At 42.8% G+C, this 27,948-nt stretch overlaps 1 protein-coding gene across 1 annotated transcript in view; it reads right to left on the minus strand.

Moving 5' to 3' along the window:
* Positions 1-6,914: 6,914 nt before the first annotated feature.
* nradd (neurotrophin receptor associated death domain) overlaps positions 6,915-27,948 on the minus strand; it is a 37,103-nt gene continuing 16,069 nt past the window's right edge. The window contains exons 2-6 of the mRNA XM_065027410.1: positions 12,590-12,722; positions 12,092-12,457; positions 8,959-9,202; positions 8,578-8,720; positions 6,915-8,328 (exon numbers count right to left, since the gene is read on the minus strand). Coding sequence (XP_064883482.1) covers positions 8,006-8,328; positions 8,578-8,720; positions 8,959-9,202; positions 12,092-12,457; positions 12,590-12,722 — 1,209 coding nt within the window. The 3' untranslated portion in view covers positions 6,915-8,005. The remainder of the gene's footprint in view (positions 8,329-8,577; positions 8,721-8,958; positions 9,203-12,091; positions 12,458-12,589; positions 12,723-27,948) is intronic.

Raw genomic sequence — 27,948 nt, forward strand, 5'->3', positions numbered from 1 at the left:
AATCATTAGTCCAACAGTTGCAAACGAGAGTTAATATTGGGCAAATGCATGGAATTTGTATCCCTGTTTTGTTTGTTTTCGTTTAAGAAACGTTTTTCAACAGAAGAGGCGAAATGAATACACCACTGACCACGCATAAACACAGTTCAGTGTTAGAGCAGCCACGTATTCCCTCTCAACCTTTTCCCTTCGTTTATGTGACCAGACGAAAAAAATATTTCTAAACCAAACCATGTCATAACCGCTACACACAACCTACATCGTTGTCCTCCTATCAGCTAAAGTAATGTCCTAGTCAACAGCTAATAGAAATAATAGTAAACCCCCTAATAGTAAACCCGCTACAATCATGTAGTAACGTCACACCCGCGGTCCAGTGGCAAAAACTGAATACAACTAAAAGTTTACCTTGACTTGGAATAGATCCAGTGTTGTGTTGGGTAGTCATAGCCAGCTAGCTAACTTAGCATCCCTCTGTTATAGCCAGCTAGCTAACTTAGCATCCCTCTGTCATAGCCAGCTAGCTAACATAGCATCCCTCTGTTATAGCCAGCTAGCTAACTTAGCATCCCTCTGTCATAGCCAGCTAGCTAACTTAGCATCCCTCTGTCATAGCCAGCTAGCTAACTTAGCATCCCTCTGTCATAGCCATCTAGCTAACATTTTTATTATTTTTTTTTTTTAAACCTTTATTTAACCAGGCAAGTCAGTTAAGAACACATTCTTATTTTCAATGACGGCCTGGGAACAGTGGGTTAACTGCCTGTTCAGGGGCAGAACGACAGATTTGTACCTTGTCAGCTCGGGGGTTTGAACTCGCAACCTTCCGGTTACTAGTCCAACGCTCTAACCACTAGGCTACGCTGCCGCCCCAACATAGCATCCCTCTGTTTGAGCAGGGTGTTTCAGTAGGCTAAACTAGCCAGCTGCATTTGCTAGCTAAGTAAGTGAAACTGAAAGTGAAAAAGAATGACACTAGCTCTCTTGCTTCTCCTTCATTTTTGAAGAAATTAATTTGTTGACAACTGTTAAACTATTTTCTTTCTCTCTTTGAGTCAACTACTCACCACATTTTATGCACTGCAGTGCTAGCTAGCTCTAGATTAATTATCTGATCCTTTGATTGGTTGGACATGTCAGTTCATGCTGCAAGATCTCTGATAGGTTGGAGGATGTCCTTTGAAAGTTGTCATAATTACTGTGTAAGTCCATGGAAGGGGGTGGGAACCAAGAGCCTTCTAGGTTTTGTATTGAAGTCAATGTACCAAGAAGAGGACGGATGCTAGCTGTCCTCCGGCTACACCATTGTGCTACCCTACAGACTGCTGTTGAGACTACTGTGGACCTTCATTGCAAACAGTGTTTCATTCAATTGTTTGGTGCAATGAATATAATTAGTGTAGTTTTATCTAAAAAGGTCAACTTTTTAAATGTCTTAACATTTTTTTTTTTTAATGAAATTTGCTGAGGATGGTCCTCCCCTTCCTCCTCTGAGGAGCCTCCACTGATCTGTTGGTCCCAGATACCATAAAAAAGATAGGGGTGTGGATCAGAAAACCAGTATCTGGTGTGACCACCATTTGCCTCATGCAGCACGGCACATCTCCTTCCCATAGTGTATCAGGCTGTTGATTGTGGCCTGTGGAATGTTGTCCCACTCCTCTTCAATGGCTGTGCAAAGTTGCTGGATATTGGCGGGAACTGGAACATGCTGTCGTACACATCGATCCAGAGCATCCCAAACATGCTCAATGGGTGACATGTCTGGTGAGTATATATGTCTGGTGAGTGTGTATATATATATATATATACGGTGAGTATATAATTTTCAGCTTCCAGGAATGGTGTACAGATCCTTGCGACATGGGGCCGTGCGTTATCATGCTGAAACATGGCACGACAATGGGCCTTATGATCTCGTCACGGTATCTTTGCATTCAAATTGCCATCAATAAAAATGCAATTGTGTTCGTTGTCCACAGCTTATGCCTGCTCGTACTATAACCCCACCGCCACCATGGGGCACTCTGTTCACAACAGCAAACCGCTCGCCTACACCGCCTAGTCTGCGGTTGTTCTCTTAAACCACGTTTAACTACGTTGGAGGCAGGTTATGGTAGAGAAATTAACATTCTATTATTTGGCAACAGCTCTGGTGGACATTCCTGCAGTCAGCGTGCCAATTGCACGCTCTTTCAAAACTTGAGACATCTGTGACATTGTGATGTGTGACAAAACAGAACATTTTAGAGTGGCCTTTTATTGTCCCCAGCACAAGGTGCACTTGTGTAATGACCATGCCGTTTAATCCGCTTCTTGATATTCCACACTTGTCAGGTGGATGGATTATCTTGGCAAAGAGGAAGTGCTTACTATCAGAGATGTAAACAAATTTGTGCCAAATTATGGAACATTTCTGGCAGAAAGCCTCTGACTTACATCCCAAATGGCACCCTACATTTCAAATGGGACCCATAGGGATCTGGACAAAAGAAGTGCACTATATAGGGAACATACCCTTATGGTCCTGGCTTAAAGAAGTGCACTATATAGGGTATCAGGTCCCCCCCCTCACCTCCATCCCACTCTGAGTTAATGTGCATTCCACAGCCCCATGCCTGTGTGCTCCAGACCGCAGTTAAGCTGGAGTGTCTGGTGTCCATGACGACATAGAACACTGCCTGCCCCGGGCCCTGCTAGAGAGAGACGCAGGCCTGCTCCCACTTAGAGCACAGAGTAAAGACAGAGAGAGAAATCATGGAACGCTGCCTGCCCCGGGCCCTGCTAGAGAGAGACGCAGGCCTGCTCCCACTTAGAGCACAGAGTAAAGGCAGAGAGAGAAATCATGAACAGATTTCAGCTGAGGACAGAGTGAGTAGAAGTCGTGGAGGAAGGGGTTGGGATGGAGGGGAGGGAGGGAGCAGGAATCTCAAGGAAAGGGAAAGCATATCTTAAAAAACAGGTTGGGTGAAGACTTATCTAATACTGTCTCTGTCCTAACCCCTTTAAATACCCCCCTAATACTGTCTCTGTCACAACCCCTTTAAATACCCTCCTAATACTGTCTCTGTCACAACCCCTTTAAATACCCTCCTAATACTGTCTCTGTCACAACCCCTTTAAATACCCTCCTAATACTGTCTCTGTCACAACCCCTTTAAATACCCTCCTAATACTGTCTCTGTCCCAAACCCTTTAAATACCCTCCTAATACTGTCTCTGTCCCAAACCCTTTAAATACCCTCCTAATACTGTCTCAAACCCTTTAAATACCCTCCTAATACTGTCTCTGTCCCAAACCCTTTAAATACCCTCCTAATACTGTCTTTGTCCCAAACCCTTTAAATACCCTCCTAATACTGTCTCTGTCCCAAACCCCTTTAAATACCCTCCTAATACTGTCTCTGTCCCAACCCCTTTAAATACCCTCCTAATACCGTCTCTGCCCCAAGCCCTTTAAATACCCTCCTAATACTCTCTGTCCCAACCCCTTTAAATACCCTCCTAATACTGTCTCTGTCCCAAACCCTTTAAATACCCTCCTAAAACTGTCTTTGTCCTAACCCCTTTAAATACCCTCCTAATACTGTCTCTGTCACAACCCCTTTAAATACCCTCCTAATACTGTCTCTGTCACAACCCTTTTAAATACCCTCCTAATACTGTCTCTGCCCCAAGCCCTTTAAATACCCTCCTAATACTGTCTCTGTCACAAGCCCTTTAAATACCCTGCTAATACTGTCTCTGTCCCAAACCCTTTAAATACCCTCCTAATACTGTCTCTGTCCCAACCCCTTTAAATACCCTACTAATACTGTCTCTGTCCCAACCCCTTTAAATACCCTCCTAATACTGTCTCTGTCTCAAACCCTTTAAATACCCTCCTAATACTGTCTCTGTCTCAAACCCTTTAAATACCCTCCTAATACTGTCTCAAGCCCTTTAAATACCCTCCTAATGCTCTCTCTGTCCCAAACCCTTTAAATACCCTCCTAATACTGTCTCTGCCCCAAACCCTTTAAATACCCTCCTAATACTGTCTCTGCCCCAAACCCTTTAAATACCCTCCTAATACTGTCTCTGCCCCAAACCCTTTAAATACCCCCTAATACTGTCTCTGTCTCAAACCCTTTAAATACCCTCCTAATACTGTCTCTGCCCCAACCCCTTTAAATACCCTCCTAATACTGTCTCTGTCCCAACCCCTTTAAATACCCTCCTAATATTGTCCCAACCCCTTTAAATACCCTCCTAATACTGTCTCTGTCCTAACCCCTTTAAATACCCCCCTAATACTGTCTCTGTCCCAAACCCTTTAAATACCCTCCTAATACTGTCTCTGTCCCAACCCCTTTAAATACCCTCCTAATACTGTCTCTGTCACAACCCCTTTAAATACCCTCCTAATACTGTCTCTGTCCCAACCACTTTAAATACCCTCCTAATACTGTCTCTTTAAATACCCTCCTAATACTGTCTCTGCCCCAACCACTTTAAATACCCTCCTAATACTGTCTCTTTAAATACCCTCCTAATACTGTCTCTGCCCCAAACCCTTTAAATACCCTCCTAATACTGTCTCTGTCTCAAACCCTTTAAATACCCTCCTAATACTGTCTCTGCCCAAAACCCCTTTACATACCCTCCTAAATCCAATCCTCTTAACAGTGTGACCCGTCAAGTGGTTTAATTGAGTATTCAATAAAACTGTTAAAGAGTTGTATTATGATTCAAGACCAACATGTAATAACTGTAAATTATTATCTCCATATGTGCCCTCTGATCATTCTGTGGAAAAACAAATTAACTTATTCCTAGTATAAAATTATATTCCTCAGATTCAGTACTATTGGGGAGAGTTAAATGGAAGTCTCCTCAGATTCAGTACTATTGGGGAGAGTTAAATGGAAGTCTCCTCAGATTCAGTACTAATGGGGAGAGTTAAATGGAAGTCTCCTCAGATTCAGTACTAATGGGGAGAGTTAAATGGAAGTCTCCTCAGATTCAGTACTAATGGGGAGAGTTAAATGGAAGTCTCCTCAGATTCAGTACTAATGGGGAGAGTTAAATGGAAGTCTCCTCAGATTCAGTACTAATGGCGAGAGTTACAGTTGAAGTTGGAAGTTTAAACTCAGTTTTTCACAATTCTTGACATTTAATCAGTGTAAAAATTCCTGTCTTATGTCAGTTAGGATCACCACTTTATTTTAAGAATGTGAAATGTCAGAATAATAGTAGTGAGATTTATTTCAGCTTTTATTTCTTTCATCACATTGCCAGTGGGTCAGAAGTTTACATACACTCAATTAGAATTTGGTAGCATTGCCTTTAAATTGTTTAACTTGGTTCAAACGTTTTTGGTAGCCTTTCACATGCGTCCCACAATAAGTTGGGTGAATTTTGGCCCATTCCTCCTGACGCAGCTGGTGTAACTGAGTCAGGTTTGTAGGCCTCCTTGCTCGCACACGCTTTTTCAGTTCTGCCCACAAATTTTCTATGGAATTGAGGTCAGGGCTTTGTGTTGGCCACTCCAATACCTTGACTTTGTTGTCCTTAAGCCATTTTGCCACCACTTTGGATGTATGCTTGGGGTCATTGTCCATTTGGAAGACCCATTTGTGACCAAGCTTTAACTTTAACTGATGTCTTGAGATGTTGCTTCAATATATCCACATCATTTTCCTGCCTCATGATGCCATCTATTTTTTTAAGTGCACCAGTCCCTCCTGCAGCAAAGCACCCCCACAACATGATGCTGCCACCCCCATGCTTCACGGTTGGGATGGTGTTCTCCGGCTTGCAAGCCTCCCCATTTGTCCTCATGGTCAACCACACTATTTCTGTTTCATCAGACCAGAGGACATTTCTCCAAAAAGTACAATCTTTGTCCCCATGTGCAGTTGCAAACCGTAGTTAGTTTTTTTTATGGTGGTTTTAGAGCAGTGGCGGCTTCCTTGCTGAGCGGCCTTTCAGGTTATGTCGATATAGGACTCGTTTTACAGTGGATATAGATACTTTTGTACCTGTTTCCTCCAGCATCTTCACAAGTACCTGTTGTTCTGGGATTGATTTGCACTTTTCGCACCAAAGTACGTTCATCTCTAGGAGACAGAACGTGTCTCCTTCCTGAGGGGTATGACGGCTGCGTGGTCCCATGGTGTTTATACTTGCATACTATTGTTTGTACAGATGAATGCGGTACCTTCAGGCGTTTGGAAATTGCTCCCAAGGATGAACCAGACTTTTGGAGGTCTTTTCTTGGCTGATTTCTTTAGATTTTCCCATCATGTCAGGGCTAAGAGGCACTGAGTTTGAAGGTAGGCCTTGAAATACATCCACAGGTACACCTCCAATTGACTCAAATGATGTCAGTTTGCCTATCAGAAGCTTCTAAAGCCATGACATCATTTTCTGGAATTTTCCAAGCTGTTTAAAGGCACAGTCAATTTAGTGTATGTAAACTTCTGACCCACTGGAATTGTGATACAGTGAATTATAAGTGAAATAATCTGTCTGTAAACAATTGTTGTAAAAATTACGTGTCATGCACAAAGTAGATGTCCTAACCAACTTGCCAAAACTATAGTTTGTTAACAAGAAAGTTGTGGAGTGGTTGAAAAATGAGTTTTAATGACCCCAACCTAAGTGTATGTAAACTTCCGACTTCAATTGTAAATGGAAGTCTTCCATACTTTCCTCTGACATGACCACATACTTGTTTAATTTGTTACAAGTCACACCCCTGTTCAGTTAGGTGACTGAGACAAACAAAGACGGCCATTGATTATCTTCAGAATAAACTACCACAGAGCAGGTAGCTGCTTGCTTTTACGTTCGGGTAGGACAGAAACCACTGGACTTGTCAGAGCATGTAACACAACAAGCTCAGAGAGCACCGTTTGACTCTCACTCACTCACCTTCAAAAGCATTTATTATATGAAACGACGTCTTAGAAAAACACACACCATGACATTAGAATATAGACCAGACTAAGTGATTGATTGTTACATAACGATAATGTTCTGGATAGCCAGCCACACCAGAAACCATGATAGGAGAGAGGCAGGGACTAGCAACGCTGATAGTACATCACTGATTTGAGGCCTCCCAATGTCTTTAAGATGGAGAAGCTGAGAGAGAGAGAGAGAGTCATCACGCCTCCTCAGTCAGAGGTTTGCGATTGCCCCTTCATGCTTGAAAACCTTTTCTAACACTATATTACAATGAATCTATGATCAAATATTTACAAAGGTCTTAAAATTCATGACTGATTGTTAATATGAACAGAATGCCTTTATTTCATGTAAAGAATATTCTACAGAGTATTTCATTCCCAGCCTGTTCAGTTAGTTAGTCAGCTGTTGTGCATCCTCCTCACATTGCTGCAAAACAAATCAGGAAAGAGAGTGGATCCTCCTCACATTGCTGCAAAACAAATCAGGAAAGAGAGTGGATCCTTCTGACATTGCTGCAAATAAATACCCATTGGGCAGATTATACACAAGTATGGTCAAATATATATATATATATATATACTGGAAGAATGGTGGATATACTGTACATTTCCAATAGAGGATGAACCAGCTCAACGAGCCAGCAACAACACTTCCACTGTCCTCTTCAGTTCAAATGTCTGAGGCATTATGGGGCAGTCAATAGTACCTCCCCTGGCATGCCATGCCATCCCAGTGGGCGAGAAGGAGGGCTGTTTGCCCCATCCATCCTCTCCTATGTCCACAAGGGTCGTATTCATTAGTACACACCGCAGCAGTATGTTTTGCAACGGAAAACAAACATTTCTTATTGGTTCAAGTTCAGATCGTCACTCCCTGATTCAGTCCGTTTTCTTGCGTTTGGTTCCTAATGAATGCCACCCAGTCTTATCAGGCTCATGAGGATGGCTCTGTGGCACCCTACATAGTGCACTACTTTTGACCTTTAGCTTACCAGTAGTGCCCTATATAGGGAATAGGGTGCCATTTGGGACCAACCATGGCTCCTTCCTCAGACCACAGACACCCCTTGGGCAGGGCAGGTGAGGGCGGCGGCTACGTCGGGCCTCTCGATGCGGGCCAGCGCCGAGCACAGAAGCCCCAGAGTGGAGCCCTCTTGCTGAGCCCAGTTGGAAAGGAGGGTGTGTACAGGGGCCTCGCCGTGCCCAAACAGGTCCATCTGCTCGGGCTCGTAGCCCAGCGCGGCCCCCAGGGTCCTCCAGGAGCCTCTGCGGCCCCCGCTCCCCTCCTGGAGCAGACGCTCCACCTCCTCCTGTCTGTGGGGGGGCAGGTTGATGTACAGACGGCCGTCCTGCTTACTGTCCCTCTTACTACCTGGGGGTAGAATACACAACAGACACAGAGTCACAAGTCCATTCAACAGTTATAATAGATGAGAAAAGCCAATGAGAAAAGACGTCTGTAAGTTGTTCTGGATCAGAGTGTCTGATAAATGCTAAATGTGCTCTACATTGAGAGAGATTAGAACATGTATTTAACTTGGGCTTCTGTTCTCACTCCAGTAACAGTGTAGTGCAGTGAGGTTAATTGTGGCGTAGTGGTGAGATGGCTGTTGGCTGTTACCTTTACTTGGCTGGCCATCCTGCAGGCTGTGTGAGTCCAGGAACACGCCGCTGTCACTGTGGAGTTTTTCTCCTTCAGGACACGTCCCCAGCTCTGCAGCGCGGGCTTTACTCAACGCCTGCTTCTGCTTATACGACGTCCAGCTGACGAGACATGGGAGGAAACGCGTTTACACTCTTTACTAAACACAACAGCAGGATCCTTTTCATCACAAACTACAACACAAATACACCACGGCAATCGAAAGGTTTGCAAACAATTCTCCACCCCGTTATGCATTTAACAACTCCCTCCAGCCAATGCTCACACCAATGCAACACTTCAAGTGTGGAGAATCAGGATGCAGCCAATGAGACGGCAGCGTGTCTCCTGTCAACTCACCACTTGTAGGCGACGTAGAGCAGCAGGCCCAGCACCACAGCAGCCAGAACAGATACGTAGACCAGGATGTGGTTGCTGCTCCCATCATCCTGAGGGGTGAACCCGGGGGCCCTGGGGGCTGCTCCTCCTCCAGGGGCAGGGCTGGCCTCCTCTCCATCATTCACCAACCCTAAACCAGGCAGGCGAGGAGCGGCCAGGGGGCCGTCAGACTCAGGGGGACGAGACAGGATGTGGAGCTTCTTATCTGTTGGTTGGAGAGAGATGGGAGACTGTTGATTAGAGAACCACTGAACCATGAAGGAAACACTAAGGATAGAAGGGGGCCACTTAACATATCTGACCTGTCCTTATCCCTGTCTCCACATATCTGCCCTGTCCTTATCCCCGTCTCAACATATCTGCCCTGTCCTTATCCCCGTCTCCACATATCTGCCCTGTCCTTATCCCTGTCTCCACATATCTGCCCTGTCCTTATCCCCGTCTCCACATATCTGCCCTGTCCTTATCCCAGTCTCCACATATCTGCCCTGTCCTTATCCCCGTCTCAACATATCTGCCCTGTCCTTATCCCCGTCTCAACATATCTGACCTGTCCTTATCCCCGTCTCCACATATCTGCCCTGTCCTTATCCCCGTCTCCACATATCTGCCCTGTCCTTATCCCCGTCTCTACATATCTGCCCTGTCCTTATCCCCGTCTCCACATATCTGCCCTGTCCTTATCCCCGTCTCTACATATCTGCCCTGTCCTTATCCCCGTCTCCACATATCTGCCCTGTCCTTATCCCCGTCTCTACATATCTGCCCTGTCCTTATCCCCGTCTCCACATATCTGCCCTGTCCTTATCCCCGTCTCCACATATCTGCCCTGTCCTTATCCCCGTCTCCACATATCTGCCCTGTCCTTATCCCCGTCTCTACATATCTGCCCTGTCCTTATCCCCGTCTCCACATATCTGCCCTGTCCTTATCCCCGTCTCTACATATCTGCCCTGTCCTTATCCCCGTCTCAACATATCTGCCCTGTCCTTATCCCGTCTCCACATATCTGCCCTGTCCTTATCCCCGTCTCTACATATCTGCCCTGTCCTTATCCCCGTCTCAACATATCTGCCCTGTCCTTATCCCGTCTCCACATATCTGCCCTGTCCTTATCCCCGTCTCCACATATCTGCCCTGTCCTTATCCCCGTCTCAACATATCTGCCCTGTCCTTATCCCCGTCTCTATATATCTGCCCTGTCCTTATCCCCGTCTCCACATATCTGCCCCGTCCTTATCCCCGTCTCCACATATATCTGCCCCGTCCTTATCCCCGTCTCAGCATATCTGCCCCGTCCTTATCCCCGTCTCAACATATCTGCCCTGTCCTTATCCCAGTCTCCACATATCTGCCCTGTCCTTATCCCCGTCTCCACATATCTGCCATGTCCTTATCCCCGTCTCAGCATATCTGCCCTGTCCTTATCCCCGTCTCAGCATATCTGCCCCAGTCCTTATCCCTGTCTCAACATATCTGCCATGTCCTTATCCCTGTCTCAACATCAAATCAAGGGCCTTAACACATCTACCATTGGCACAATGTTTTTTTTTGTAATAAGTCAATGACTGTGTATAGAATGTGAGGGCTTTCATACCTACAGTTGATGCAAACACACAGTCACAAACAGTGAACATATTTGATAACACTACCAGCTATCTGAATAATGATCTTGTTGCCAAATTTAATCCAGCAGCAGTAGTCTGTGAGGGCCTGTCAGCTCCCAGCCCCCTCTGACCCAGTCAGCTCCCAGCCCCCTCTGACCCAGTCAGCTACCAGCCCCCTCTGACCCAGTCAGCCCCTGACCAGTCACCCCCCAAACCCCTCTTACCCAGTCAGCCCCTGACTCACCCCCCCAAACCCCTCCTTACTCCTTCTACAGCCCCTGACTCAGTTACCCCCAAACCCCTCCTTACTCCTTCACAGCCCCCCAAACCCCTCCTTACTCCTTTTACAGCCCCTGACTCAGTTACCCCCAAACCCCTCCTTACTCCTTCTACAGCCCCTGACTCAGTCACCCCCCCAAACCCCTCCTTACTCCTTCTACAGCCCCTGACTCAGTCACCCCCAAACCCTCCTTACTCCTTCTACAGCCCCTGACTCAGTCACCCCCCCCAAACCCCCCAAACCCCTCCTTACTCCTTCTACAGCCCCTGACTCAGTCACCCCCCAAACCCCTCCTTACTCCTTCTACAGCCCCTGACTCAGTCACAGCCCCCCAAACCCCTCCTTACTCCTTCTACAGCCCCTGACTCAGTCACCCCCCCAAACCCCTCCTTACTCCTTCTACAGCCCCTGACTCACCCCCCCAAACCCCTCCACTCCTTCTACAGCCCCTGACTCAGTCACCCCCCCCCCAAACCCCTCTTTACTCCTTCTACAGCCCCTGACTCAGTCACACCTCCCTCCTTACTCCTTCTACAGCCGGCTCATTTTAGGTTCAAACACGACTGGGGACTCCCCTGACCTCTATCTACAGTATCAGATGGGGTCACCTGTGTGTTCAGATGACCAGACTCCTGGGGAGATCCAGGCCACTAGACCAAGGCTTGGTCATTTGGAGCCGGTGAGGGGTTACCATGTTGGGGTCACCAATGTGCCAAGGCCCTGGGGTCTGGTGTGGGGGTAATTATATTGTCAGGCCCTTTTTAAGAGCTGTTGGCTCCGAGCCATTTGACTGCAGCACTTAAGAGTGTTTTCTCTCTGTTGGACTGTGCTCATGTTTCCTCAAGTGTTGCTAAGTGTTCAGATTAGGTTTGGGTACAGGTGTTGGCCACATGTCTTCTCTCTCTCTCTCTCTAAGGGGCTTTATTGGCATGGGAAACATACTTTTGTATATATAGTGTATGTGGACACCCCTTCAAATGAGTGGATTCAGCTATTTCAGCCACACCCGAGCACACAGCAATGCAAACTCCATAGACAAAAAACGGCAGTAGAATGGCCTTACTGAAGAACTCAGTGACTTTCAACGTGGCACTGTCATAGGATTCCATCTTTCTAATAAGTCAGTTTGTCAAATGTCTGCCCTGCTAGAGCTGCCCCGGTCAACTTTAAGTCCATACACACACACACCATACACACAGAGACGCACCCATGCAGAGGGTGTCAGAGTTGAACTGGCAGGCTCTGATCTCCACCTCAGTGTCAGAGCACTGAGAGCAGGGCTGGCAGGGCTTGATATCACTCTTCTCCTCTGAGAACGTTCCTGGGTGACATGGTTGGCACTGGGTGTTCCCCTGGGCACCACACAGCCTCACCACCCCCTCGCCCCGTCCACACATGGTGCAGGCGGCACACAGCGCTGCCACACTCTCCCCATCCCGCCACAGGTAGAAGTGCTGGTCACAGTCACAGTGAGTATCCTGGGTGGCGCTGCAGGAGGTCAGCTCTGGGATGCCAGCCGGGCAGCGGGCACAGGGGAGGCACGGGGAGAGACCGTCTGATGGGGAGAACGTACCTAGAACATACAAGATATAGGTGATTTGAATGTATCTCACAGTGTTATCAGTATGTATGTACTATAGTTGTATGTCTACTGGGGGAATGGCATAAGAAACAGCATCTAAACCCTATTGCCTCCATGACTCACCCTCAGGGCAAGGCTGGCACTTGGTGTCCTCCATCCCACACTCTACCTCCACCCCATGGCCTGGAGGACACGGGCTACAGCACTCCCCTGACTGGCTGAACTGCCCAGTGACACAGGCATCTCCCAGGGCAACCTGGAAGGAGAAACAAAACAGTTAGCTTAGCATCAATGATCAGATAGATAGATAGTGATTTAATCAAATCAATTTATCGGTGCTGCAGATGCCAGTGATGAGGGAACTATTTTATAGATCAAACTGATGTGGTTGACAAGCCAACACATAGATATGCTCAATACTAGGATGGAAACCATGGTGACAAGCCAACACCTAGATATGCTCAATACTAGGATGGAAACTATGGTGACAAGCCAACACCTAGATATGCTCAATACTAGGATGGAAACTATGGTGACAAGCCAACACTAGATATGTTCAAGACTAGACATGTTCAAGACTATGATGGAAACTATGGTGACAAGCTAGACATGTTCAAGACTATGATGGAAACTATGGTGACAAGACATGTTCAAGACTATGATGGAAACTATGGTGACAAGCCAACACCTAGACATGTTCAAGACTATGATGGAAACTATGGTGACAAGCCAACACCTAGATATGTTCAAGACTATGATGAAAACTATGGTGACAAGCCAACACATAGATATGTTCAAGACTATGATGGAAACTATGGTGACAAGCCAACACATAGACATGTTCAAGACTATGATGGAAACTATGGTGACAAGCCAACACATAGACATGTTCAAGACTATGATGGAAACTATGGTGACAAGCCAACACCTAGATATGTTCAAGACTATGATGGAAACTAGACAACTATGATGATGGAAACTATGGTGACAAGCCAACACATAGACATGTTCAAGACTATGATGGAAACTATGGTGACAAGCCAACACATAGACATGTTCAAGACTATGATGGAAACTATGGTGACAAGCCAACACATAGACATGTTCAAGACTATGATGGAAACTATGGTGACAAGCCAACACATAGACATGTTCAAGACTATGATGGAAACTATGGTGACAAGCCAAACTATGATGAAAACATGGTGACAAGACATGTTCAAGACTATGATGGAAACTATGGTGACAAGCCAACACATAGACATGTTCAAGACTATGATGGAAACTATGGTGACAAGCCACACACTATGATGGAAACTAGATATGTTCAAGACTATGATGGAAACTATGGTGACAAGTAGATGTTCAAGACTATGATGGAAACTATGGTGACAACATAGACATGTTCAAGACTATGATGGAAACTATGGTGACAAGCCAACACATAGACATGTTCAAGACTATGATGGAAACTATGGTGACAAGCCAACACATAGACATGTTCAAGACTATGATGGAAACTATGGTGACAAGCCAACACATAGACATGTTCAAGACTATGATGGAAACTATGGTGACAAGCCAACACATAGACATGTTCAAGACTATGATGGAAACTATGGTGACAAGCCAACACATAGACATGTTCAAGACTATGATGGAAACTATGGTGACAAGCCAACACATAGACATGTTCAAGACTATGATGGAAACTATGGTGACAAGCCAACACCAATGTTCACTATGATGGAAACTAGATATGTTCAAGACTATGATGGAAACTATGGTGACAAGCCAACACCTAGATATGTTCAAGACTATGATGAAAACTATGGTGACAAGCCAACACATAGACATGTTCAAGACTATGATGGAAACTATGGTGACAAGCCAACACATAGACATGTTCAAGACTATGATGGAAACTATGGTGACAAGCCAACACATAGACATGTTCAAGACTATGATGGAAACTATGGTGACAAGCCAACACTATGCTAGACATGTTCAAGACTATGATGGAAACTATGGTGACAAGCCAACACATAGATATGTTCAAGACTATGATGGAAACTATGGTGACAAGCCAACACATAGACATGTTCAAGACTATGATGGAAACTATGGTGACAAGCCAACACCTAGATATGTTCAAGACTATGATGAAAAGCCAACATATAGACATGTTCAAGACTATGATGGAAACTATGGTGACAAGCCAACACATAGACATGTTCAAGACTATGATGGAAACTATGGTGACAAGCCAACACATAGACATGTTCAAGACTATGATGGAAACTATGGTGACAAGCTATGTTTGGAGGAGTAAGAGCACAAGCGTCTCTCTCGGCTGGTCTCAGTCAAGGCCAGTCCAGTTCCACCAACCAAAGACTCAAAAATAAGACCTCAATGTTTGTGTAGAAATCAGGAAATCAAATACACACACCCCTTTGCCTGCCTCGCCATCGGATGGAAAGAATGGGGAGAAGGTGGGCGTATTGAAAATAGTATTTTTTAATATTTTGATCTGGCTCTGTTTTCAGAGCGCTGAGCGCTTATCTGCCCCGGCCGGGTAATGGAGGGGCCAGACTGGGGCCTAGATGGCACCCTATTCCCTATATGGGGCTCTACATTGGACCAGGGTCTATAGGGCTAGCCGGGCTCTGCTCAAAAGTAGTGCACTCTATAGGGAATAGGGTGCCTTTTGGGAGGCAGCCCCAGTGTGTGTTAAACATGAGGGATACATCAGACATTCCTAAGGGCTTATAGAGCCCAGTGCAGCCTAGCAGGAGGGACTGGCTTTAATCAGACTGGCTTTAATCAGACTGGCTTTAATCAGACTGGCTATAATCAGACTGGCTTTAATCAGACTGGCTTTAATCAGACTGGCTTTAATCAGACTGGCTTTAATCAGACTGGCTTTAATCAGACTGGCTTTAATCAGACTGGCTTTAATCAGACTGGCTTTAAATTAGACTGGCTTTAAATTAGACTGGCTTTAATCAGACTGGCTTTAATCAGACTGGCTTTAATCAGACTGGCTATAATCAGACTGGCTATAATCAGACTGGCTTTAATCAGACTGGCTTTAAATTAGACTGGCTATAATCAGACTGGCTATAATCAGACTGGCTATAATCAGACTGGCTATAATCAGACTGGCTATAATCAGACTGGCTATAATCAGACTGGCTATAATCAGACTGGCTATAATCAGACTGGCTATAATCCCATGGAAAGAATAAAACAAAGGAGAAGGAAAACACTGAGACATGAGGAAGAGGAAGGAGTAGAAAGGGCTTCCTCCCACATTGACACATTCCACATGGGTGTGAATGACATTATAGTCACAATGTGTGTGTGTGTGTCTCTTGTCCTCAGACACAGTGAGGGGTAGGAGGAAGGGAGGGAGGGTGATGAGGAGGGGAGACCGTTGTAGCCCCAGGCGGGTGTGTCAGTTAGCCCCCGCAGCCCAGCATGTGTGGCTATTTTGAGGGGGCCTTTGATGTCCCCCCCCAGCCCTGCAGGTGTGTGTGTGTGTGTGTGTGTCGCTCCCTCCCGACTGCCCCTCACTATGTCTAAGAACAAGAGATTTACACACACACACACGCACACACTCCTCCCCCCATCAAGGCCCTCCTCTAAAGCAGTCAGGCATCTGAAACATGCCCATGTTGAGGGCTGATTGACCCACTAGCCATTATCCCTGGAGCCTGAGGGTAGACAGGAACTAACAGATGTCTAACAACTAACCTGCTAACAGCTAAACAACCCTCTGATTTCTCCCCGACTCACTCCCAAATGGCACCCTATTCCCTTTTATAGTATACACTTTTAACCAGGGCCAATAGGATTCTGGTCAAAAGTAGGGCACTACGTAGGGAATAGGGTGCCATTTGGGAGAAACCGCTGTCTCCGATGTCTGCTCCAAGAAGCAGCTTGTGTCAACATGTGGAGCCTCCAACGAGCCTAACACACACAGGAACCAACGCACACACACACACCATGCCAGTGGTCAGATGATGTGGATGCTACGCTACAGGACTGTTTTGCTAGCACAGACTGGAATATGTTCCGCGATTCATCCAATGGCATTGAGGAATATACCACCTCAGTTACAGGCTTCATTAATAAGTGCATCGACGACGTCGTCCCCACAGTGACCGTACGTATATATCCCAACCAGAAGCCATGGATTACAGGCAACATCCGCACCTAGCTAAGGGCTAAAGCTGCCACTTTCAATAAGAAGGACACTAATCCGGATGCTTATAAAAAATCCCGCTATTCCCTCAGACGAACCATCAAACAGGCAAAGTGTCAATACAAGACAAAGATTGAATACTACACTGGCTCTGGTGCTCGTCGGATGTGGCAGGGCATACAAACTATTATGGACTACAAAGGGAAACCCAGTCACGAGCTGCCCAGTGACGCAAGCCTACCAGATGAGCTAAATGCCTTTTATGCTCGCTTCGAGGCAAGCAACACTTAAGCATGCATGAGAGCACCAGCTGTTCTAGACGACTGTTTGATCACGTTCTCCGTAGTCGATGTGAGCAAGAACTTTAAACAGATCAACATTCACAAGGCCGCGGGACCAGAAAGATTACCAGGATGTGTACTCAGAGCATGTGCGGACCAAATGTGCAAATTACTAACTTGTACCCCTGCACATTGACTCCCTGTATATAGCCTCGTTATTGTTATTTTATTGTCTTACTTTTAATTTAATAAAACATTTTTACTTTAGTTTATTTAGTAAATATAACTCTATTTTTAAGGGCTTGTAAGTAAGAATTCACTGTTGTATTCGGCCAATATGACAAATAACATTTCATTTGATTTGATCATTCCAGTCACAAAACTGCACTGAAACAATTCCACCACTAGAAAGATAACAACTTTGAAGGAAAACGAGGGTACCTTTCATTCCAAGAACTGCACCACAACTTTGAAGGAAAGGAGGGTATGTTTCATTCCAAGAACAACATCACAGCTTTGAAGGGAAGGAGGGCACATTTCATGCCAAGAAAAACAGCACAGAGGTTTTATTGCACCATTATTTGAGGAGCCAGACAACATCTGAATCTCAGCTAGCACAGATCTGCAGTATCAGGGTGATGGGAGCTCAGTTTCAACAGCTATTCATCTCAGCGATCACATGCGCTTCTACAGTGAGCTGTGGTTGTCTTATCACTGTGATATGTGGTTGTTCTACCTACCTTAGTTGAATGCACTGTCGGTTAATCACTCTGGATTAGAGTGTCTGCTAAATAACTACCGACTGTAAATCCCTCTGGATTAGAGTGTCTGCTAAATAACTACTGACTGTAAATCCCTCTGGATTAGAGTGTCTGCTAAATAACTACTGACTGTAAATCCCTCTGGATTAGAGTGTCTGCTAAATAACTACTGACTGTAAATCACTCTGGATTAGAGTGTCTGCTAAATAACTACTGACTGTAAATCACTCTGGATTAGAGTGTCTGCTAAATAACTACTGACTGTAAATCCCTCTGGATTAGAGTGTCTGCTAAATAACTACTGACTGTAAATCCCTCTGGATTAGAGTGTCTGCTAAATAACTACTGACTGTAAATCCCTCTGGATTAGAGTGTCTGCTAAATAACTACTGACTGTAAATCACTCTGGATTAGAGTGTCTGCTAAATAACTACTGACTGTAAATCCCTCTGGATTAGAGTGTCTGCTAAATAACTCTGGATTATAGTCTCTGCTATAAATAACTACTGACTGTAAATCACTCTGGATTAGAGTCTCTGCTAAATAACTACTGACTGTAAATCACTCTGGATTAGAGTCTCTGCTAAATGACAGAACATGTAAATGTGAGAATGGCCCATCACAGTGAGTTGTGTGAGAAGAGCTTGGCCAATGGCTTGTAGTCTCTTTCAACGGCCGTGTATTTAGCTTGTGTCCCAAATACACCCTATTCCCTACTTGGTGCACTTGTTTTGATCAGAGTCCTGTAGGGTTCCAATTGGAATGCACAAGCCTTGTTGTGAACCAGGCTTCCCGGGGAAGTTCCATGGCAGAAATCAGCTAAAGAGGGATCAGAACCCGGAATCAGTGACACCTCACAACATGTCAAACCAATCCAATGACCTGCTTGGGCGGAGCTCCAAAAGGTGCTCACCAGATTAGTGCCGTAGGAGCAACAGTGAGGACGACAACAGTTCAACAAAACAAGCACTGGTGACAAAACATTTTAGAATGTTTACAGCACGCTGGTTTATACAGCATTTTAGAATGTTTACAGCACGCTGGTTTTCACAGCATTTTAGAATGTTTACAGCACGCTGGTTTTCACAACATTTTAGAATGTTTACAGCACGCTGGTTTTCACAACATTTTAGAATGTTTACAGCACGCTGGTCTTCACAGCATTTTAGAATGTTTACAGCACGCTGGTTTATACAGCATTTTAGAATGTTTACAGCACGCTGGTTTTCACAGCATTTTAGAATGTTTACAGCACGCTGGTTTTCACAGCATTTTAGAATGTTTACAGCACGCTGGTTTATACAACATTTTAGAATGTTTACAGCACGCTGGTTTATACAACATTTTAGAATGTTTACAGCACGCTGGTTTATACAGCATTTTAGAATGTTTACAGCACGCTGGTTTATACAGCATTTTAGAATGTTTACAGCACGCTGGTCTTCACAGCATTTTAGAATGTTTACAGCACGCTGGTTTATACAGCATTTTAGAATGTTTACAGCACGCTGGTTTTCACAGCATTTTAGAATGTTTACAGCACGCTGGTTTATACAGCATTTTAGAATGTTTACAGCACGCTGGTTTATACAACATTTTAGAATGTTTACAGCACGCTGGTCTTCACAGCATTTTAGAATGTTTACAGCACGCTGGTTTTCACAACATTTTAGAATGTTTACAGCACGCTGGTTTATACAGCATTTTAGAATGTTTACAGCACGCTGGTTTTCACAGCATTTTAGAATGTTTACAGCACGCTGGTTTATACAGCATTTTAGAATGTTTACAGCACGCTGGTTTTCACAGCATTTTAGAATGTTTACAGCACGCTGGTCTTCACAGCATTTTAGAATGTTTACAGCACGCTGGTCTTCACAGCATTTTAGAATGTTTACAGCACGCTGGTTTATACAGCATTTTAGAATGTTTACAGCACGCTGGTTTTCACAGCATTTTAGAATGTTTACAGCACGCTGGTTTATACAACATTTTAGAATGTTTACAGCACGCTGGTTTTCACAGCATTTTAGAATGTTTACAGCACGCTGGTCTTCACAACATTTTAGAATGTTTACAGCACGCTGGTTTATACAGCATTTTAGAATGTTTACAGCACGCTGGTTTATACAGCATTTTAGAATGTTTACAGCACGCTGGTTTATACAGCATTTTAGAATGTTTACAGCACGCTGGTTTTCACAGCATTTTAGAATGTTTACAGCACGCTGGTCTTCACAACATTTTAGAATGTTTACAGCACGCTGGTTTATACAGCATTTTAGAATGTTTACAGCACGCTGGTTTATACAGCATTTTAGAATGTTTACAGCACGCTGGTTTATACAGCATTTTAGAATGTTTACAGCACGCTGGTTTTCACAGCATTTTAGAATGTTTACAGCACGCTGGTTTTCACAGCATTTTAGAATGTTTACAGCACGCTGGTTTATACAGCATTTTAGAATGTTTACAGCACGCTGGTTTTCACAGCATTTTAGAATGTTTACAGCACGCTGGTTTATACAGCATTTTAGAATGTTTACAGCACGCTGGTTTTCACAGCATTTTAGAATGTTTACAGCACGCTGGTTTATACAGCATTTTAGAATGTTTACAGCACGCTGGTTTATACAACATTTTAGAATGTTTACAGCACGCGCTGGAATTTTCACAGCATTTTAGAATGTTTACAGCACGCTGGTTTATACAGCATTTTAGAATGTTTACAGCACGCTGGTTTACACAGCATTTTAGAATGTTTACAGCACGCTGGTTTTCACAGCATTTTAGAATGTTTACAGCACGCTGGTTTATACAGCATTTTAGAATGTTTACAGCACGCTGGTCTTCACAGCATTTTAGAATGTTTACAGCACGCTGGTCTTCACAGCATTTTAGAATGTTTACAGCACGCTGGTTTATACAGCATTTTAGAATGTTTACAGCACGCTGGTTTTCACAGCATTTTAGAATGTTTACAGCACGCTGGTCTTCACAACATTTTAGAATGTTTACAGCACGCTGGTTTATACAACATTTTAGAATGTTTACAGCACGCTGGTTTATACAGCATTTTAGAATGTTTACAGCACGCTGGTTTATACAACATTTTAGAATGTTTACAGCACGCTGGTTTTCACAGCATTTTAGAATGTTTACAGCACGCTGGTTTTCACAGCATTTTAGAATGTTTACAGCACGCTGGTTTATACAGCATTTTAGAATGTTTACAGCACGCTGGTTTATACAGCATTTTAGAATGTTTACAGCACGCTGGTTTTCACAGCATTTTAGAATGTTTACAGCACGCTGGTTTTCACAGCATTTTAGAATGTTTACAGCACGCTGGTTTTCACAGCATTTTAGAATGTTTACAGCACGCTGGTTTATACAGCATTTTAGAATGTTTACAGCACGCTGGTCTTCACAGCATTTTAGAATGTTTACAGCATGCTGGTTTTCACAGCATTTTAGAATGTTTACAGCACGCTGGTTTATACAGCATTTTAGAATGTTTACAGCACGCTGGTTTTCACAGCATTTTAGAATGTTTACAGCACGCTGGTTTTCACAGCACGCTGGTTTATACAGCATTTTAGAATGTTTACAGCACGCTGGTTTATACAGCATTTTAGAATGTTTACAGCACGCTGGTTTTCACAGCATTTTAGAATGTTTACAGCACGCTGGTTTTCACAGCACGCTGGTTTTCACAGCATTTTAGAATGTTTACAGCACGCTGGTTTTCACAGCATTTTAGAATGTTTACAGCACGCTGGTTTATACAGCATTTTAGAATGTTTACAGCACGCTGGTTTTCACAGCATTTTAGAATGTTTACAGCACGCTGGTTTATACAACATTTTAGAATGTTTACAGCACGCTGGTCTTCACAACATTTTAGAATGTTTACAGCACGCTGGTTTATACAGCATTTTAGAATGTTTACAGCACGCTGGTTTATACAACATTGTAGAATGTTTACAGCACGCTGGTTTATACAACATTTTAGAATGTTTACAGCACGCTGGTCTTCACAACATTTTAGAATGTTTACAGCACGCTGGTCTTCGAGCATTTTAGAATGTTTACAGCACAGCACGCTGGTTTTCACAGCATTTTAGAATGTTTACAGCACGCTGGTCTTCACAGCATTTTAGAATGTTTACAGCACGCTGGTTTTCACAGCATTTTAGAATGTTTACAGCACGCTGGTTTTCACAGCATTTTAGAATGTTTACAGCACGCTGGTTTATACAGCATTTTAGAATGTTTACAGCACGCTGGTTTTCACAGCATTTTAGAATGTTTACAGCACGCTGGTTTATACAGCATTTTAGAATGTTTACAGCACGCTGGTTTATACAACATTTTAGAATGTTTACAGCACGCTGGTTTATACAACATTTTAGAATGTTTACAGCACGCTGGTTTTCACAGCATTTTAGAATGTTTACAGCACGCTGGTTTTCACAGCATTTTAGAATGTTTACAGCACGCTGGTTTTCACAGCATTTTAGAATGTTTACAGCACGCTGGTTTTCACAGCATTTTAGAATGTTTACAGCACGCTGGTTTATACAGCATTTTAGAAGAATGTTTCACAGCATTTTAGAACAGCACGCTGGTTTTCACAGCATTTTAGAATGTTTACAGCACGCTGGTTTATACAACATTTTAGAATGTTTACAGCACGCTGGTTTATACAGCATTTTAGAATGTTTACAGCACGCTGGTTTATACAGCATTTTAGAATGTTTACAGCACGCTGGTTTATACAGCATTTTAGAATGTTTACAGCACGCTGGTTTATACAGCATTTTAGAATGTTTACAGCACGCTGGTTTTCACAGCATTTTAGAATGTTTACAGCACGCTGGTTTATACAGCATTTTAGAATGTTTACAGCACGCTGGTTTATACAGCATTTTAGAATGTTTACAGCACGCTGGTTTTCACAGCATTTTAGAATGTTTACAGCACGCTGGTCTTCACAACATTTTAGAATGTTTACAGCACGCTGGTTTATACAACATTTTAGAATGTTTACAGCACGCTGGTTTATACAGCATTTTAGAATGTTTACAGCACGCTGGTTTTCACAGCACGCTGGTTTATACAGCATTTTAGAATGTTTACAGCACGCTGGTTTTCACAGCATTTTAGAATGTTTACAGCACGCTGGTTTTCACAGCACGCTGGTTTTCACAGCATTTTAGAATGTTTACAGCACGCTGGTTTTCACAGCATTTTAGAATGTTTACAGCACGCTGGTTTATACAGCATTTTAGAATGTTTACAGCACGCTGGTTTTCACAGCATTTTAGAATGTTTACAGCACGCTGGTTTATACAGCATTTTAGAATGTTTACAGCACGCTGGTTTTACAACATTTTAGAATGTTTACAGCACGCTGGTTTATACAGCATTTTAGAATGTTTACAGCACGCTGGTTTTCAACATTTTAGAATGTTTACAGCACGCTGGTTTCACAGCATTTTAGAATGTTTAAGCACGCTGTTTATACAGCATTTTAGAATGTTTACAGCACGCTGGTTTATACAGCATTTTAGAATGTTTACAGCACGCTGGTTTTCACAGCATTTTAGAATGTTTACAGCACGCTGGTTTTCACAGCATTTTAGAATGTTTACAGCACGCTGGTTTATACAGCATTTTAGAATGTTTACAGCACGCTGGAATGTTTATACAGCATTTTAGAATGTTTACAGCATTTTAGAACGTTTGGTTTATACAGCATTTTAGAATGTTTACAGCACGCTGGTTTATACAGCATTTTAGAATGTTTACAGCACGCTGGTCTTCACAGCATTTTAGAATGTTTACAGCACGCTGGTTTATACAGCATTTTAGAATGTTTACAGCACGCTGGTTTATACAGCATTTTAGAATGTTTACAGCACGCTGGTTTTCACAGCATTTTAGAATGTTTACAGCACGCTGGTTTTCACAGCATTTTAGAATGTTTACAGCACGCTGGTTTTCACAGCATTTTAGAATGTTTACAGCACGCTGGTTTTCACAGCATTTTAGAATGTTTACAGCACGCTGGTTTATACAACATTTTAGAATGTTTACAGCACGCTGGTCTTCACAACATTTTAGAATGTTTACAGCACGCTGGTTTATACAGCATTTTAGAATGTTTACAGCACGCTGGTTTATACAGCATTTTAGAATGTTTACAGCACGCTGGTTTATACAACATTTTAGAATGTTTACAGCACGCTGGTTTTCACAGCATTTTAGAATGTTTACAGCACGCTGAATGTTTTACAGCATTTTAGAATGTTTACAGCACGCTGGTTTCACAACATTTTAGAATGTTTACAGCACGCTGGTTTTACAGCATTTTAGAATGTTTACAGCACGCTGGTTTATACAGCATTTTAGAATGTTTACAGCACGCTGGTTTATACAACATTTTAGAATGTTTACAGCACGCTGGTCTTCACAGCATTTTAGAATGTTTTTACAGCACGCTGGTTTTCACAGCATTTTAGAATGTTTACAGCACGCTGGTTTTACAGCATTTTAGAATGTTTACAGCACGCTGGTTTTCACAGCATTTTAGAATGTTTACAGCACGCTGGTTTATACAGCATTTTAGAATGTTTACAGCACGCTGGTTTTCACAGCATTTTAGAATGTTTACAGCACGCTGGTTTTACAGCATTTTAGAATGTTTACAGCACGCTGGTTTATACAACATTTTAGAATGTTTACAGCACGCTGGTTTCACAACATTTTAGAATGTTTACAGCACGCTGGTTTATGTTTCACAGCATTTTAGAATGTTTACAGCACGCTGGTTTTCACAGCATTTTAGAATGTTTACAGCACGCTGGTTTATACAGCATTTTAGAATGTTTACAGCACGCTGGTTTTCACAGCATTTTAGAATGTTTACAGCACGCTGGTTTATACAGCATTTTAGAATGTTTACAGCACGCTGGTTTATACAACATTTTAGAATGTTTACAGCACGCTGGTTTATACAACATTTTAGAATGTTTACAGCACGCTGGTTTATACAGCATTTTAGAATGTTTACAGCACGCTGGTTTATACAACATTTTAGAATGTTTACAGCACGCTGGTTTTCACAGCATTTTAGAATGTTTACAGCATTTTAGAATGTTTACAGCACGCTGGTTTATACAGCATTTTAGAATGAATGTTTACAGCACGCTGGTTTATACAGCATTTTAGAATGTTTACAGCACGCTGGTTTCACAGCATTTTAGAATGTTTACAGCACGCTGGTTTCACAGCATTTTAGAATGTTTACAGCACGCTGGTTTATACAACATTTTAGAATGTTTACAGCACGCTGGTTTATACAGCATTTTAGAATGTTTACAGCACGCTGGTTTATACAGCATTTTAGAATGTTTACAGCACGCTGGTTTTCACAGCATTTTAGAATGTTTACAGCACGCTGGTTTTCACAGCACGCTGGTTTATACAGCATTTTAGAATGTTTACAGCACGCTGGTTTTCACAGCATTTTAGAATGTTTACAGCACGCTGGTTTATACAGCATTTTAGAATGTTTACAGCACGCTGGTTTTCACAGCATTTTAGAATGTTTACAGCACGCTGGTTTTCACAGCATTTTAGAATGTTTACAGCACGCTGGTTTTCACAGCATTTTAGAATGTTTACAGCACGCTGGTTTATACAGCATTTTAGAATGTTTACAGCACGCTGGTTTCACAGCATTTTAGAATGTTTACAGCACGCTGGTTTAGCACGCTGGTTTTACAGCATTTTAGAATGTTTACAGCACGCTGGTTTATACAGCATTTTAGAATGTTTACAGCACGCTGGTTTATACAAGCATTTTAGAATGTTTACAGCACGCTGGTTTATACAGCATTTTAGAATGTTTACAGCACGCTGGTTTCACAGCATTTTAGAATGTTTACAGCACGCTGGTTTATACAGCATTTTAGAATGTTTACAGCACGCTGGTTTTCACAGCATTTTAGAATGTTTACAGCACGCTGGTTTTCACAGCATTTTAGAACAGCATCACAGCATTTTAGAATGTTTACAGCACGCTGGTTTTACAGCATTTTAGAATGTTTACAGCACGCTGGTTTTACAACATTTTAGAATGTTTACAGCACGCTGGTCTTCACAACATTTTAGAATGTTTACAGCACGCTGGTTTATACAGCATTTTAGAATGTTTACAGCACGCTGGTTTATACAGCATTTTAGAATGTTTACAGCACGCTGGTTTTCACAGCATTTTAGAATGTTTACAGCACGCTGGTTTTCACAGCATTTTAGAATGTTTACAGCACGCTGGTTTTCACAGCATTTTAGAATGTTTACAGCACGCTGGTTTTCACAGCACGCTGGTTTTCACAGCATTTTAGAATGTTTACAGCACGCTGGTTTATACAGCATTTTAGAATGTTTACAGCACGCTGGTTTATACAGCATTTTAGAATGTTTACAGCACGCTGGTTTATACAGCATTTTAGAATGTTTACAGCACGCTGGTTTTCACAACATTTTAGAATGTTTACAGCACGCTGGTTTTCACAGCATTTTAGAATGTTTACAGCACGCTGGTTTTCACAGCATTTTAGAATGTTTACAGCACGCTGGTTTATACAGCATTTTAGAATGTTTACAGCACGCTGGTTTATACAGCATTTTAGAATGTTTACAGCACGCTGGTTTATCACAGCATTTTAGAATGTTTACAGCACGCTGGTTTTCACAGCATTTTAGAATGTTTACAGCACGCTGGTTTTCACAGCACGCTGGTTTTCACAGCATTTTAGAATGTTTACAGCACGCTGGTTTTCACAGCATTTTAGAATGTTTACAGCACGCTGGTTTATACAGCATTTTAGAATGTTTACAGCACGCTGGTTTTCACAACATTTTAGAATGTTTACAGCACGCTGGTTTTCACAGCATTTTAGAATGTTTACAGCACGCTGGTTTATACAACATTTTAGAATGTTTACAGCACGCTGGTTTATACAGCATTTTAGAATGTTTACAGCACGCTGGTTTATACAGCATTTTAGAATGTTTACAGCACGCTGGTTTATACAACATTTTAGAATGTTTACAGCACGCTGGTTTTCACAGCATTTTAGAATGTTTACAGCACGCTGGTTTATACAGCATTTTAGAATGTTTACAGCACGCTGGTTTATACAGCATTTTAGAATGTTTACAGCACGCTGGTTTTCACAGCATTTTAGAATGTTTACAGCACGCTGGTTTTCACAGCATTTTAGAATGTTTACAGCACGCTGGTTTATACAACATTTTAGAATGTTTACAGCACGCTGGTTTATACAGCATTTTAGAATGTTTACAGCACGCTGGTTTATACAGCATTTTAGAATGTTTACAGCACGCTGGTTTTCACAGCATTTTAGAATGTTTACAGCACGCTGGTTTTCACAGCATTTTAGAATGTTTACAGCACGCTGGTTTTCACAGCATTTTAGAATGTTTACAGCACGCTGGTTTATACAGCATTTTAGAATGTTTACAGCACGCTGGTTTTCACAGCATTTTAGAATGTTTACAGCACGCTGGTTTATACAGCATTTTAGAATGTTTACAGCACGCTGGTTTATACAGCATTTTAGAATGTTTACAGCACGCTGGTTTTCACAGCATTTTAGAATGTTTACAGCACGCTGGTTTCACAACATTTTAGAATGTTTACAGCACGCTGGTTTCACAGCATTTTAGAATGTTTACAGCACGCTGGTTTATACAGCATTTTAGAATGTTTACAGCACGCTGGTTTATACAGCATTTTAGAATGTTTACAGCACGCTGGTTTTCACAGCATTTTAGAATGTTTACAGCACGCTGGTTTTCACAGCATTTTAGAATGTTTACAGCACGCTGGTTTATACAACATTTTAGAATGTTTACAGCACGCTGGTTTATACAACATTTTAGAATGTTTACAGCACGCTGGTTTATACAGCATTTTAGAATGTTTACAGCACGCTGGTTTATACAGCATTTTAGAATGTTTACAGCACGCTGGTTTTCACAGCATTTTAGAATGTTTACAGCACGCTGGTTTATACAGCATTTTAGAATGTTTACAGCACGCTGGTTTATACAGCATTTTAGAATGTTTACAGCACGCTGGTTTTCACAGCATTTTAGAATGTTTACAGCACGCTGGTTTTCACAGCATTTTAGAAT

The sequence above is a fragment of the Oncorhynchus nerka genome, linkage group LG14, assembly GCF_034236695.1.
Source record: "Oncorhynchus nerka isolate Pitt River linkage group LG14, Oner_Uvic_2.0, whole genome shotgun sequence".
Classification (NCBI taxonomy): Eukaryota; Metazoa; Chordata; class Actinopteri; order Salmoniformes; family Salmonidae; genus Oncorhynchus; species Oncorhynchus nerka.